At 39.6% G+C, this 16,002-nt stretch overlaps 1 protein-coding gene and 1 long non-coding RNA gene across 6 annotated transcripts in view; one reads left to right on the plus strand and one right to left on the minus strand.

Moving 5' to 3' along the window:
- Nucleotides 1–16,002, minus strand: part of LOC137982170 (uncharacterized) — a 45,197-nt gene that overhangs the window by 20,046 nt on the left and 9,149 nt on the right. The gene's annotated exons all lie outside the window — the stretch shown is intronic.
- The window catches only part of LOC137982159 (uncharacterized), a 25,303-nt gene continuing 13,135 nt past the window's right edge, over nucleotides 3,835–16,002 (plus strand). For all 3 annotated transcript variants that reach the window (XR_011118621.1, XM_068829220.1, XM_068829221.1), the window contains exons 1-11: nucleotides 3,835–3,946; nucleotides 6,839–6,944; nucleotides 8,095–8,484; nucleotides 9,575–9,838; nucleotides 10,284–10,559; nucleotides 11,599–11,883; nucleotides 12,205–12,486; nucleotides 13,393–13,677; nucleotides 14,306–14,611; nucleotides 14,756–14,809; nucleotides 15,054–15,113. Coding sequence is in view for 2 of the 3 variants with exons in the window: in XM_068829220.1 (XP_068685321.1) it covers nucleotides 6,872–6,944; nucleotides 8,095–8,484; nucleotides 9,575–9,838; nucleotides 10,284–10,559; nucleotides 11,599–11,883; nucleotides 12,205–12,486; nucleotides 13,393–13,677; nucleotides 14,306–14,611; nucleotides 14,756–14,809; nucleotides 15,054–15,113 (2,275 nt within the window). In the remaining variant the exon portion in view is untranslated. The remainder of the gene's footprint in view (nucleotides 3,947–6,838; nucleotides 6,945–8,094; nucleotides 8,485–9,574; nucleotides 9,839–10,283; nucleotides 10,560–11,598; nucleotides 11,884–12,204; nucleotides 12,487–13,392; nucleotides 13,678–14,305; nucleotides 14,612–14,755; nucleotides 14,810–15,053; nucleotides 15,114–16,002) is intronic.

The following is a 16,002-nucleotide window of genomic DNA, read 5'->3' on the forward strand; positions in this document are numbered from 1 at the left end:
AAAGTACTTTTAGTCGTTAAAGCAACCCTCCTATTGGGACTTTCAGTCATATTTGTTTGAATTTGACTCATTATTTATTCGAATAACTTCTTTTGTTTGTCTGCGACCTTTCTTTGGCCTTTTTACCTTTTTCACTGAGATAATCTTACTAATGAAGCCATACATAATTTCACGGACCCTGCCCCCAACTCATCCCTTTCGGAGCCGACAAATACCTGGTGGATAAACCATCCTTGAAATGTTATGGATCAAAAGAAGAGGTTTTTAAGATAGCTTCACAAAAGATTGCAAAAACAAGGACCTCTTAAAGGACTTTAGTGGGAGTGGGTAACATCGGATCACATTTCCATAACCATTGTAAACTTGTGGTGGAGGCGATTTGTCGAAAAGGAAGAAGTCTCACTGAAGGTAAAGTATTGAAGGTAAAGTAGATAATTATGTCGTTTAGAGTCAACAAGGTTGTCCCTTAACATCTCACTAAAGCTAAACCTTAGCCGAAAATCTGACCTCTCAACATCTCTACCAACATCGATATCGATACCTTACCAAAGCATGATAGCGTAAGTTCTCCATTGAATACTAATAGCAAACTCTCCCCTGGTTATGCGCTCAATTTATTCACTTACTTCCGCTTACGGAATTAGAATAGGAAACAAAGGTCATTGTCTACTGTGATTTGCGATTCTCTCGGAGTTCAGAAACTGGGGCTTTTCTCAACGTTCAAAATCCTTAACCCTGTTATGATCGCCCATATTAAGGCATATGTATTAAGTTGGTGTTATTTGACCGAACCAGTCACAGTTTTGGAGATAACTTGTGTTTATTGAAATTTAGTTTCGCAATAATGCTTTCAATAATAAGCTCTACAGAGGTTTTGCAACTCTCAGCCAGAATAAACTTTGCTTCTGTCACCCAAGGCTCTTTTGCCTCTGAAGGAATCGAGCGCAAGCAGCCTCACTCAAAATCAAGGCTACCTCCAACTTCCAAAAGGCTTGAATGAAATTTTGACAGGTTTCTTCGCTACATTGATGTAGGTATTCACACCTATCATCCGATTAAAAATTTTCGTTCTCTCTCATTAATACTCCATACTCGACCATAATTTTCTAATTCACCCCAGGCAAAGAGATAATTATGGTTAAATGTAGTTTTAAACGTTCAAACAAAGCGATTGTTAAATGTGCAAATAGTGGTAATCTTTCCTATTGTCAAGCTATTGCGGTTGGTGTTTACTATACGTGTGAACGTGTTGCAAGATTAGGCTAAAAAAAACTGCATAAGAAGACAAAAACATGAAATGAATCCTTCCTCCGTGGAAAAGAAAAAATGCACCTCAAAGTCAGCCGAAGATAAAAAGAGGTAAGCTTACCATAAATAGGACATAATAGGAAATACAAGTGACGAGCAAAATACTGAAACTGCAACAGCGCTATGTAGGGCGTGGGTGGAATGGTTTGACAGCCAAGCAAATCATTTCTTCATTTTGCAACAAAGGGGTCAGGAGTCAAAGGAAGATTCTACGTGAGTCAGTCCGCTTACAATGCAAATGTTATCAATATCATTTAATAACTTGTTGATTGGTCACATGCGTAACATACATTCAGTTAGAACAATCAAGCATTATTATTTGATCAAAACCCCATCAAGCCTTACACTGAGTATATATTGTATATATTGTTGCACTGAGGTTCGTAATTCGACAAACTATTTGATCTCGAGAAAGTAATTACCCAATGCGAAATATTATCAGTTCACCAGCTTTCCATCCGACTTGAAGTGTTGAACTCACGCTTAGAAAAAAGTGGAAACTAGTTACCCCTACTTTTTGCTGATATCTGGACTGAGAAACCTGGCAATTGATCATGCGGGTTCTTATCATTGAACAGAACAAGGAATGTCTTAAGACTACCTGAAACTTTGACAACTTATTGAACACACTGGAGATGGGGCGAAATTCCCCCATAAAGGCCATAAGGGTGCCGCTCGTCTCTTGAAGTGTAAATTATGTCGGATTTTGGTCTTGCTTGTGGTGTTGACGGTAAAACTGCCACCCTATAGGTTGTCAAGGTATTTTTAAAGGGCTGATAGGCAAACGATTTATGACAATGCTGGAAATGATATGCATTGAAGAAAGTATCGCAACAATCCAAAAACCCTTTTTTACGTGATTGTCCCCTGACAGATGGTGCTTCTCCCACATTGTCTGTTTTGTGGGGCATATCAAGTTTCAGATTGGTCTCATCAGTCCATAGGGTGAATTTAAAATCTTGAAGAGCATAGGCGTCATTTCTATACTACCTTTCACCACCTCTTAATACACTCGAAGTAAGTAATTAAAAGGCATGTGCACGACACTCGAAAAACTCTGTTTCCTTATCCAGAATGAAAGGAATAGATCCTTCTTTTATTACCGATACCGTTTGTTACACCATCTAAACGTTTAAGAATAGACGTTGTAAGTTATTTGCGGTGATGTGAAAACTTCGAAAGTACAGCAATTGGAAAGTGGATACATTGTAACTTATTGCGTGCAGCACATTTGCCACGTGCCAGGTCACGCTATTTGCGATATCCTATCACTTCGGAGGCCGTATTTATAGACCAAAAAGGAACAAACAGGAAATAAGTTTATCATAAACTATCGAAAAAAAAAAACGTGAAATTTTCTCTCTGTTTATCTCGCCACTGCGTTCACCTATTAATTAGATCCCTCCATGATCCACCAATCAGTAGTAGTCCCACAAGCCTCAATCCGCAACCCGCTGTGAGATATGCATCAACTCATTGTCACAGAGATGATGACTTTCAAAGTAATGAATATTTCCTTGCCTTCTGAAGGCACTTGAACTTCGGCGAACCTTTCGAGTTCAAAAGAAGAACTATCGGAGATATACCGTACCACTCTTATGCCAATCACTTTGCCAAATGACGTAATAGATTAACTTCTCAATGCCATTTATAGGATTAACATGTCAGCTGATTAAAAATCATGTATTAACTGCTCTTGAAGACACGCGGGAGGTCTGTTTTAAGACACGACATGAGTTCTTCCAAGATTTTGCATGAAAACGCAAGGCTGAGGAATTATTCGAAATGCGTCCTAAACAGCATTGAGATTTATGCTAAATTTAAGAGCCCCACAAATTGGCGGTTAGAAATTTGAGGTTTACAAATCCCCAAGGGTCGGGGCGGCGGCAACTAACTTGCAAGGGGTGGGATGAGGGAAGCAAGAAAAGTGTGAGGGGAGAAGTCAAACCAAAACGACCAGCGGTCGTGTTATGCAAAAAAAGAAAAAGAAATCCTTTTTCTCACGCACTTTATCATTAATTTTCAAACGCTTTTTTTATAAGCATGCAAAGTTCTTTAACGTCTGCTCAAACTGTACGTCGGAATTATGATTTTTACTAGCAAATGCAGACGACAAACCGGACAAAGTATACCCATTTGCCATGAATAATCATGAAAAACAGGAATTTTAAATGTATTAGTACTTCAGTTCATAACGATACTTCTGGACGCCGTTTTCACATTCTTCGGGGCAAATTTCACGATACGAAGAAGCTTAATCTAACTCTTACAGGTGACAGGCTCCTTCGAAAATAGGATTATTGAGGAGAAAAAGGAAAAGAACGAAGAAAGTCTACACGTGCTCCGAGAGTTGAAAGTTTAAAGACCGTTTGGTCTGTTAAATGTCGGTGACAAGAGGACCAGACATTTGGTCTATATTAGTTGAACTTCAGAAAATAGGACGGCTATCCCTTTTCAGAAAAGTGGATGTCAGCCATCTTCCAATGATTAATCTCTGATTTGTTTATCTATCGGAAGTGAAGTACAAAGTTCGGTTACTTTACACAACAAATGCAAGTTGCATTTTAATCTTTCTTTTTGAAGCGTTCCCATTTGCCTCAGAGAACAACGACAGGACCCTGCCTTGTTCAACTACCAGGTGAGGAGGACTTAAGCCATTTCCTCTCCAACTCATAGATGTGTTTAAGGGATAATTAATGCCAAGTATGGGATGGGATTGAACTATGCATTGCAAGCCAAAAACATGGCCGATCATTCACAGCGATGTTAACTTTGCCATTCAAATCAATATGGAACTGAGCATGACTAAGGTATCCTTAAGGTAAATTACGGCAAATCAACCAACGGTGATAAAGTCGTTTTTGGAGCCCATGGAAACTGTTAGCAAGTAAACACATTTTGTGGGGCTGTCAAAGAGAGATACAAGCTTTAAATACGTATTAGAAAATGGAATACCAACACAGGATTGTGTAATCGATATTGATAGAAGCTGTCCGAAAAAAACTACACGCTAGTTAGTTTAGTTTAACAAAAACAAAAATGTACGCTTTTGACCATACGATACAAAAAGGACTTTCGTTCCCAAGTAAAAAAAGTTGGCGTATTTCTTCTGATCGGCCAGTTTCTCAGAAAACTACGAACACCTAACGAAATCAAGACAACAGACCCATATCACTCAATGTCCGAACAAAAGATTTTGCACGTCTACGTCTACGTCTACGTCAGTATGAGGCTGAACGTACAAAGACAAATGCAAAGACAAAGCCTTTATTTCCCACGGATTCCAAACTGGCCGCCGAGTGAAAAATGTGAATACATTGGAGATGCTTGGTGCGCTTCTAGGTGAAAGCTCCACTTCTCAGTTTTTCACTTGATAACGCAAAGTGGATGTGTAATTGCTGGCGTTTGTCCAGGTTTGTCACACCATTATTGTACAGCTTATTAAGTGACAGTTAGAAGACACCTTTTTAGAAGTTTTCATATCGCTTGGTTAGTATCCATCTATGAGTCCAAGCAAAAGCGTTTTCGATCATGTACATGTAGCATGGAACACGATGAAAGAGGGCACGACGCACTAATAGAAGTACAGTATTTTCATGCACTTGATCAATGGTCAAGGGAACGTGGACCCCGGTGTTATGCCGCAGTGTAGCCTATAACACCGTAAAGCGTACTTGAAGATATCCAAACAGAAACGGAGCTGTATAAATGCTATATCGTTATTATTATCGCAAATGTCCTTAGGTGAGGGAGACCCACTTTGACGTGCAAAGATTTATGTCAGCTACTGAGAAACTCCTCGCAGCATCACGCGAGACGACGACTTAACGAACCAGACTTTCCAGCATCAAAAGGCATCGAAATTATTCAGTGTTCAATACAGTCTGCGCCAAAAATTTCGCAATCTAACTCTTGCCCAGGACTCAATTGAACACACACGTTTATCTCACGTATTGTACATTGCTAACGTCTTCTTTTCGTTTACAAAAACTTTGATTACCGCCAACAGTTCTTAAACGATAATTGCTAAAATGTCATACTGAAATGTTAGCTATTGAAGGCAACTTAATCGAGTGACGGTTTTTGCAAGAGAAATTTAAAGCAGTTTTTTTTGTCTGTGTGTGTGTGATTTAGTGAAACGAAGTAGTTTTTTTGGAACGTTTTCAGCTTTTGTGTTCTCATCTATTTTGGGCAGCTGGAAAGTGCCACTCCTTAAATACTCGGTCACGTCTCGTCAGGATTGCTAAGCCAGTTTCACCACCCTGAAGAGGACACCGATTGCCTTAACGTGAACGCTCAAGTACGCCATTAGCCTCAGTAACAATACATGCCAACCTTTCAATTGTCACCGTTTTTTCAAGCATTTACTGAAACATAGAAGCTCAAGCTGCCGTGGAAGCACAGTTGTTCGTTTAGTTTATAACAAAGCCAACCCTATTTATCTCACTCGCTTATTGTCTTTCGTCTATTCGTTGAAGAGCCTCTTCTCTGAACGTCTTAACGCCTTGCAAATTTGGCATACGTGAGGCCAGTGTGTCTAAGCACCATTAGATGTAAAGTGCATAACAAAAACGAATGTCACCTTTCACCATCCACATACACTTCAATCACTAAAAGATTAAAACACGGAAGTCTACTTACTTCTGTTGTTTGAAAAGGCAATGCCATGACAAATATTGTCTTTTCGTTTTGAAGAAAAAAAGAAAGTTGAAAGGCTATGCTCTACAATTAGTGCTCACTTTAGTATATCACAAAGGATGATCAGATGTCATCTGAGATACAACACAACATATTATGGTAATTTTCGATTGGAAGTCGTAAACCCAAACCAAAGTAAGTATTCTGACCAGTCGCCACAGGCGAAAAGAGTAGGATGATCCGATTAATCAGAATCCAAAGCAATTACAGGTAAACTGGTCAGCAAAGCGGGGGAACAAACTGGCAGAACGCAAGTATTACGCTGGCGGCTCTTGGGGCTGGGCCAGGACTGAAACAATGTACACAGAACATATATAACAAAAACAAGCTCTAACCGTAAACAAAACAATGTTGCGTCCATCATATCCGATCCAATGAAAATAGAGGTTGCAAGGAGCCAGGTGGTTTCTGTTGAAACGTAATACAATGCAATGCAAAACAATACCACACAAAACAACAAAACAAAACAGCGGCACCGCGCGGCACCTAACGGCACTGTATGGCACGGCAAGGCACAGCACCACACAGCGCAATACATTACAGCACACAATGATAATCCCATGGAGGTCTCAAGTCCTATTTATAACTTCCGACAAATCCCTCAGAGAAACGTTAACGTTCAATATACTCCGTTAGTTTAATTAATTAAAAGCCACCACTCTTTTAGCAAACGAAACGACTATCCTCTCTATACAAAACGCAGCAATGTTTAACATTGCCGAAATCTCTGACCAAACCATTTGCACATTGATCTTTTATGGGTTGAAGGGATAGTACAAAAAGACATATATAGTCGAAGAAAAGTAAGCTGTTGTTTTCTTTCACTTTGTAGGCGGACCTTACAAACATTAGCTGGACTGAAAGAATGCTGACGTTTGTTCACATGGGTGCAACGTTTGCACTGGGGTGTCTTGTTCTTTTCCAGTACAGTGAAGGACGTAAGTTAATTAACGTACCAAGTTACATTGACACGATTACATAGTGATCACTGTAAAATAATGATGCTGTTGATGATAATGATGATGATGATCAAAGAGTACAGGGTATAAAAGGGTGGTGTTTCCTGCATAAACAGTGACTAACTAAAAAGACGTTAATTCACAATTTGATATTGTATGAGGCTCTTTTGACACGACGAATAATGGGAGATCAAGACGGGTGTTCTTTGATGTCACACAACGACAAAGCATAACCCCCTTCGGCATCTGCACATTTCTCCGTATCATACGGAAACCGGCCCGGTATTAAATGAACTTTCAATTTTTCATTAAAATAATTTAAAGCTCTGAAATGTGTGGTTTCGTTTTTGTCCCGGGCCTGTTTGAAGACGTTCACAGCTACAATAACGTGACTTGATGTGTCGTTGTTTTGATGGCTTGGTTGCATCTTGCGAGGAATAAACGGAAAAATAATTACTAAAATTGCTAAATTTAAATACGTGGAGTAAACCCGCAGACAGCCGTATTTGGTTGAATGTTCATGCAATAGACCCTTCCACGTTTTTGACCGCCATCTTGGCTAAGGGGGGCAAACACGGCCAAATTTACAGTAAATGTACGGGTTTTCGGCCGACTTTAAAGCGCTGTAGCGCCGCTAAAGAGACAGATTTCCAACTTTTGCTACGACGTTAAATAGTGTTATTGATAACATTCATTCAACAGAAAATAAGGCCACTAAAGAAAGGTATGAAGTCCGTAAATTCGAATGATAAATCTTCTCATGTTGCTTGTAATTTCGCGGCAATTTGCCGTGATGATTTTAGAAGGGCTTATATGGAATGTTAAACATTCTTTTGTGGTCGTTGAAGCCTGAATCTCTTCTTAACATTTCACGAAAATAATCTCAGTATAAATATCTTTTAAGACACTATCACTGTGGAAATCCGTTTCTTTTTAGCGGCGCTACAGCGGTTCAAAGTCGGCCAAAATCCCATACATTTACTGTAAATTTAGCCGTGTTTGCCTCCCAACCAAGATGGCGCCAAAAACCGTGGAAGGGTCTATTCTTTGACCTTCTGCTGAGTGGTGGGTCGGTAAAAAGTGAATATTTCCGGTGGCGAAGAGACAATGCTGTTTTTTTTCCTTTCAGAACACGAAAGAACGAGATTCACCAAGAAACCCCATAAAATTGTATATGGGGTTTTGAACTCGCATGTAGTGTTTCACTGGAAATTTGCGTTTGGCAACAGACACGACTGGAACCATTTTAAAGGAATAGTTTGGGGAAAAACAGACAGAAAAAGAATTAGAGACAAATATATCACGGTGGATGAAAATGGAGCAATGGCAATTAATCCTCAGTTGCCTGACTCATTAAAAATCAGGCTTAATGTGACAGCAAATATTACCCAAAAGGAGTGCAGCTGGAAGTTCGTGTTAAAGAAACCCACTAAAGTGGACGAAAAAATTACTTACGGATCTGTAGTAGAAGTAGAAGGGATACAGTTCAGGGATGGACCTATACAAATCATCCTTCAAGGTAATTACATAATATTTATACTTGACTGAGCAGTTTGTAAGAGAAAGTGGAACAAAATGTCACGATTGCTTTCGTTTTCATGTGTCTACTGATTGGCTGAAATTGAAGTCTAGCGACACATGGGCTAGCAAAACGAATCGTGATTCGCTCGTACGTGCATTCCGGGGCTAAGCATTGGTTTCGAACCACAACTTGATAATTTGTTTGTATGTACATGTGTCTAGTGATTGGCCAAAGTATTTACTTTCGTGTTGGTTCGGTATTCACTTTAAAAACACTAAAGGGGACAGGGATTGTGCAGTGGTAGAGCACTCGACTCCGACCAATGTGTTTCGGGTTTGATTCCCAGAATAGGTCATTTCCGAGTTAATGTCTGCCTCCTCTTCAAAGCGAGTCTAAGCGCAAAGTTTTTCTTATGAAAATTAGTCTTCGTTCATATGTAAAGTAGAACTAATTACCATCACAAAAACTTCGCACTTAGACGCGCTTTGAAGAGGAGGCAGACATGAACTCAAAAATGACCTATTGGTGTCACAGCTAAAGCTGAGTTTGTTGGTTCTCCCCTCTGCTCAGAGAGGTTATTCTCCGGGTACTCCGGGCCTCTCCTACAAAACCAACCTACGGTTCGTTATGAGTTGATTTGAGTTGGTTTCATTTCTTTTACTTGGTACCCGATTAGAGTACTACAGCACTATGTACCGTTGACACTTCTGTTCACCATTGGCTCTGTACGGTATCAATAACTAAAAAATGGAAGCAAATTGAACGATATCCCTTTCTCGTAACCAAGGATTACTTCACTGCACTGGATACAGAAGTAGCGTGAAAATCTAGATAGGTTTAAAACTTAAAAAATATTAGCCTGCCTTTTTCAAGTCTAATGACTCTGTTAACAAACGTATTTTTTTCTTATCTTTCAATCATTTTACCATGCTTCATGGATGGCTTCAAAATTAGGACAGTATTAGGACGTACTTCAATGAATGACTCAAAATGTCTTTGTATTAATTGATCATAAATAATGTGGATTGGTCCTTCGAAAATTCTTTTGATATTTACGTCTTGACGATATCTTCATGCAACTTTTTAGTTCTACCAAAAATCACCGATCATTCCAACGCGACCATCGATGTTGAGGAAGACGATGATGTGAGATTATTCTGTAAAGCAACTGGTGACCCTAAACCGTCTATAGAATGGAAAAATGACGGTGTACTGTTACAGAAAACCAACCAAAATACATCCCAGTTGTTGATCAAGAGGATCGCTCTCAAAGATAGTGGAAACTATGTTTGCACAGCAGTGAACCAGGCCGGATCGGCATCTTTCAACGTTCTTGTGAGAGTTGTAAAATGTGAGTAACTGATCTTTTCAGGGGATGTTCCACTAAATTTAAATGGTAAATGCACTGAAAAGTTAAATCCATTTCTATTTAAATTTTTAAGCAAAAACTAGATCGAAAATCACCCCTTTTTTTACTCAAGTCGAGTTCTTACCGCATAGAAAGTGAATCAGTCAGTTTTTGCTTTTAGATGAAACTCAAATATCCGTGATTGCCAAGCAACATTTACCAACAACTGTAAGTGAGACCAAAAGGGTCACTTTTTCCACTTTGTTCTAGAGACAGGACTAGTTATTCAATAAGGTTATGACGAGCAGGCCGCATGACTTTTCTTAAGCAATGAACATGTTACAGTAAAGAGAAATTTGAAAATGGCATGATCACCTTGCTTCTCTCTGCTCCAGAAAAATTAACCCTATCTGCATCTTCTCTACTTGTTCGCTTTTATTCAATATAGATCGACCTTACATAAACAAAACTGCGTCTTCAAGTACTATCGTAAAATCCTGGTTGAGCCATGTGACCATTTTAAAGTGCGCTGTAGATGCAAACCCTGTTGCCAGTTTTACTTGGTTTAAAGATGGCCGCAAGATGTCAAGCGGTCATAACTCTGCACATAACACTGGTACATTGTCGATCAAACCAATTACCACGAGCGACTTCGGTCGGTACAACTGCACGGCTGAAAATCTTAAAGGAACAGCATGGCACAGCATTGCGGTGGAACAAATTTGTAAGTGTGACGATGGAAGTAATTTTCGGTTGCATGTTTGACAAAACTCGTCTTCCATATTGTTGAAACTGTAAGACCACTCATTTTGACTTTCCCGGGTAGAACTCTGTTGAAACATCTTCCCCTCCGCTCAACCATCAGTGACCACATACCATTTCCAAACGGAGAAAAGTTCTTCGTACACATTCCTATGAAGCCGCGGTTTGTTTTTTTTTTATATTTTCCCACAACCTCGCTCACATCAAGAATGACACGTCACAAATCGGGGCGCTCCAAATGGTCACATGAGCAAGTCGAAATTCAAATGCGATCGATCATTTTTTTCGGGGTGCAAACAGTTTAGTGATTTCGGTAGTAATTATAGAACGATTAACTGTTACTTTTATCCGAACTATTGAATTGAAGTTAAAAGTTGTACCAAAAGGTGTCAGAAATTATTTATGGTATCAAAATTCCCAAAAGACGAGCGGGAATGTCCGAGAATTTTACCATGCCATAGTTAGTACATGGAGATAACTATGAAAATAGCTCATAGTTCCCAGCTTTGATCCTGAATAAAAAAGTTTCGATTTATAGACCGTATTCATAAATGGCGGGCAAAAATTATTCGTTTGTCTTTGTGCTAATCATCCTCCCTAGCCTCACTTTGGAGCAGAATTGCACGTGCTAACGAGGTTAGTGAGGATGATTTGCAAACAGACAAAAGAATAATTTCTTGGTCGCCATTTATTAACACGGTCTATAAAAGACAGTGCACGGTTGCGCTGAGACAGTACTGTTCTCGCTTTTCGAGTCTCAGTCCCTCAATTAAATATGACCAGGAGGCGTAGCTAAGTGGTGGACCAAAAGAAAACACGACAGGAAAAACCCTGCTCACAAAACGCGTCCTTGAAAAACAATGGTTTAAATCGTAAAGGAAAAAGAGACACTCAGCAAGTTCTACCTCGTTGGTATTCTTTTTAAGAAGTAATTGTGCACATTTCACCAGTGTCTTGACAAGCTCTAACGTCCATCACATGCTTTTAAAATTGCATTTCAGTTGTACCTGACCCGCCCATAATTAACCAACTGGAACCAGCACTACTGTCTATCACCGCAACATGGAATAGGTCGCTTGATAACGGTGGGAGCCCCATATTGGATTACAAAATAATCTTATTGGACGAGAACGATCACTTGCTGCAAAATCTCAGTGGAATAACGGAAACAACCTATACTCTACTAAATGTCAAGCACAACAGGACCTACAAGATATATCTACAAGCAAGAAACGTTGTTGGATATGGGAAGAGAGCAAACCGTACAGTTTCAACGTTAGATGCAGGTAATATCACTTAAACGTTTGGTTCCGTTATTTCGTTTATATAAAACAACACCTCCATATGTCTGAATTCGATTTCACTAACTTAGCAAAGAGCAAACACGTTGCCTAGTTGCCTGGTTGCACGTTTTGAATTCTACCTACACTCTCTTACTTCTTATTTGCATTAACTCAAATCATGAAAGAATTTTTCTGCTAGTTAATCGATATCATTTACTTAATCGTTTGCTCTTCCACAATCTTATTGCTCATTTTCGTTTACACGTGATACGCGTTAACTACATGGTTATTGTTAATCCAGACAAAAATGTCAATTTTTTACAGATCCTCCAAGAGTTCTCGCAATCACAGCAATACCAAGTTTACAGGCAGTTAGTATATCATGGAATTCTACCAATGACAACACAGGAATTAAGATTATAGGGTACAGACTAATACTTATAGACACCATCTCACAGCATCATCGAGAATTTATCACAGGAAACGTTTCAAGCCTGTACGTTACAAAACTGAATCATAACAGAACTTACAAGATAATGGTTCAAGCAAAGAACGAAGATGGCTTCGGTAGATTCCGGATAAAAGAATTCACGACGCTTGAAGCAGGTCAGAACCACGGAAATTTTAATTCTTTTCAAAAGTCCATTCTACAGGACCTTGCTCAAAAAAAAGGAATTAGCAAGAGACCTGACCGAAGAACTCTACATAATTGATAAGATTTGTTCACAAAGGATAACTACTACATTAGTACATACTAAAATAGTGGATAGCGTTGAGGGCGCGCTCTGATTGGCTACTCAAACTCTGATTATCCTTTGCTATTCACCTCCGAGCAACTCGCGCGGGATTTGCGCCCGAAAATATTGTAATCGTTGCATGAAAAAATGAGTTAAAATTATCTTTTCGTGCTAAACTATCTCACTGTTTTAGTATATACTAAAACAACTATTCACCTCGGTGTCGGTGGCTAGTAGTGGATATCCACCACCAGCCACCTCCACTGAGGTGAACAGTTGTTAAATATTCAATTATGCGTTTTTCTGCCGTTCTGATTGGCTCACGCAATCCGGCTGAGTTATCAGCTCAGACCTCCTATGAAAACTGATTGCACCGGTCATTTTGTAAAAACGAAAAAGAGTAAATGGAATTCAACAAAACAATTATTATAAGTGTGTCAGCTGAAAAGTATTTTTCGCCTTCTATCTAAAGAATGGAAATGCACTGAGAAACGAATAAATTAGCCAGATCGTTTTCCATTTTAGACACCCAGTTTATATCAGATCATCCTGCACAAGAAAAATGTTGGATATCATCTCCTTGGATTTTCAGGAATCAGGACTTTTTAGCGTAATGATATGAAGTGGTTGGGTAGGGAATGGGAAGTATTAGCTATCTAAGGTTAGTTTGAAATCCGAAAATAAATAGAAGATATCTGATAAGTAAATTTTCAAGACAACTTTATCATAGCGTCGGCGGCGATGATAGACTTCAACAACGCAAATTCTTTTTCAGATCTACCTGGTTCGCCTCTGATAGAAGCCATTACACTCGGCCCGTTTGCGCTTGAAATAAATTGGAACTCTTCAGCGCAGGATATCAACAACATCAAAATACTTGATTACCGACTACAAATATTAGAAGGGCCTTTCATCAGACAAAGCTACATAGCACTAACAAACACGTCACTGATTGTCAAGAATTTATCCAGGAACAGAACATATGTTATCAAAATACAAGCAAGAAATGAGATTGGTTATGGACAGACTGCTAACATCAGCGCAACAACGGCTTTAACAGGTAAGAGTTTAAGGTGGCTCAAACCAGTTTCAACAACTTGGAGGGCACGGTCTTATCAGAAGGATTAACTCTACAACAATGTTTCACGTAACGGCAATGTTATGGCACCAAATGAAACAGCAATGATTGCTCAGCAAAATGCACTCATTAATGTGACGTAACAGGTCACCATGGTAACAAAAAAGACCAAAAAAACGCCCTATAATTTTTATTTAAAAGCTTATATCTTGATTGGCAGGCTAACTGAAGATAACTCCCTCTGTAACGTTTAAAAAAAAATTGTAAGGATTCAGAGCCACCTTAATTTTTCCAGTTGTGAAAGTGTATGAATCCGCTGCAGAAAAATTCTTTGAAGGCTTTGCAAGAGTTTTGTCTGAGCCTACTAACACTTTCCAGCAATAAAAATTTGGGGTCACCGAGTTCGTTTTTGAGATATAAGCGTTTATATTAATGAAATGTATTTATCGCCGGGGTACTAATTGGGGACAGAGCAAAGAAATCAATTCAACACACATCAAATCATAGGCTGGTTTTTGAGGAGAGGGGAAAACCAGAGTACCCGGAGAAAAAGCTCTCGGAGCAGGGTTGAGAATCACCAACATCCCATTTTTTTCCCCTATCCTTTAAGGCCCACCGGATGCTCCTTCAATAACAAACACAACAGTCAGTGGAAAACTTTGCTTGCTGCATTGGGAAATACCGTACAACGGCGAAAGTTCCATCGAGGTCTATACGGTGTCTGTATGGACAATTGTGGCTAGTAATGGACAACGATCCAAACAATGGCTTAACAGTTTGAACACGACACAGACGAAGTATCAGTTAAATTTGAATTGGGACAACAACTACACAATTGCCGTCTCGGCCTGGAACAAATACGGGCAAGGTCACTATGGAATAGAAGGAAACTGTAGGACAGGAAAATTCATTCCAGGTTTGTATATAAGTTTGTGAGAGAGCGAGGAGAAATTATAGAAAAACTAAACGATATAAAAAAGCATTTGTACTAGACTATTGGGCGTCTTCAAGTAAAAAGTAATGAAATGTTCGAGACATTTTTTTTTTCATTTTTTAACAGAAAAAACAACAAGTATGATACCGACATCACTCTTGACTACTTTGAATACCACAGGTGGGTATGAAGAAAATATTTGCGAAAAAAAAATCACTAGAAATTTGCTATTGGAGCGGAAATTACATATTACTTTGAAACACGAAGCCGTAACAAGCGCAGCTGCGTAAACAGTGGGATACATTCAGGAAACTCGTATTTAGAGTATTCATTTACTGTTCGAATAAAGTGATAACGAATATGATTACTATAAAGGTACTGAGTTTACTGGGATTAGCTTACTGACTTTAATGATTTCTCCTAGTCATACACTCAACGGAAGAAACTACGCCTCCACCAACAGAGAAGCCGACCGTCGACAAAGGTACGACTGATGCCTTTCTATTCTACAGTTTGTACTTAAACGCCCGGGAGGAGGAAGCGGGAGGAGGAAGCGGGGGGGAGGGGAAGGGGGGCTTTGTGTATAAAGGAACGAGGATGCTCATCGGAAACTCTGAATTAAACCACTAACGGAGACCAATCTGGGCGTAGTCCAGGCTTTTTTTACCCCTAAAAGAGACCATATTTAAAACATATTTAAATATATTTCTTTACATATCCTCGCGTGCAACCCAAAACAAGACCTTCGCGGGTACATATCATGACGTTTTGTCCAGAACACAAAGTGAGACCTTTAAGCGAGACGACGAGCATCCCAACCCCTTTCATATGCGAGTCCCCCCTCCTCCCTTCCCAGGCTTAAACCATCCTTTCTAATTCCAAATCAAAATGATTAAGAACCCCAACTGCCGGGAGGCAACCAGTTGGCTATTTACAAAGCGTGGTAGAGTTGAATTCGGGACAATCGGAAACAAATCCATACCAGAGATTAGAACGGGATTTGGACCCGGGGCAACCGCATGCAAACCCAACGCGATAACCACTGCACCACACCGCGGTGATAGCAATCTCCCCCTACCAATGTAGCCCGGCTTCGGTTCCCAGACTCGAGGCCATATGTGGGTTAAGTTTGTAGTCGGTTCTTTTCTCTGCTCCGAGAGGTTTTTCTTCAGATCTTCCGGTTTTCCCCTCTCCTCAAAAACCAACATCTCTAACCAATTCGATCCGGATGCAGGAACTCCCTGCAAACCACTTCCGGGTGAGTGGAGCTTCCTGGTTAAATGTCAATAATCATTAAGACGAAATCCGATAGAAAATCGAGCACTTTCTGTTTTTAGTGGACAAAAATCTGATACCAGAATAATTTTGAGTAT

The sequence above is a fragment of the Montipora foliosa genome, chromosome 13 (genome assembly GCF_036669935.1).
Source record: "Montipora foliosa isolate CH-2021 chromosome 13, ASM3666993v2, whole genome shotgun sequence".
Lineage (NCBI taxonomy): Eukaryota > Metazoa > Cnidaria > Anthozoa > Scleractinia > Acroporidae > Montipora > Montipora foliosa.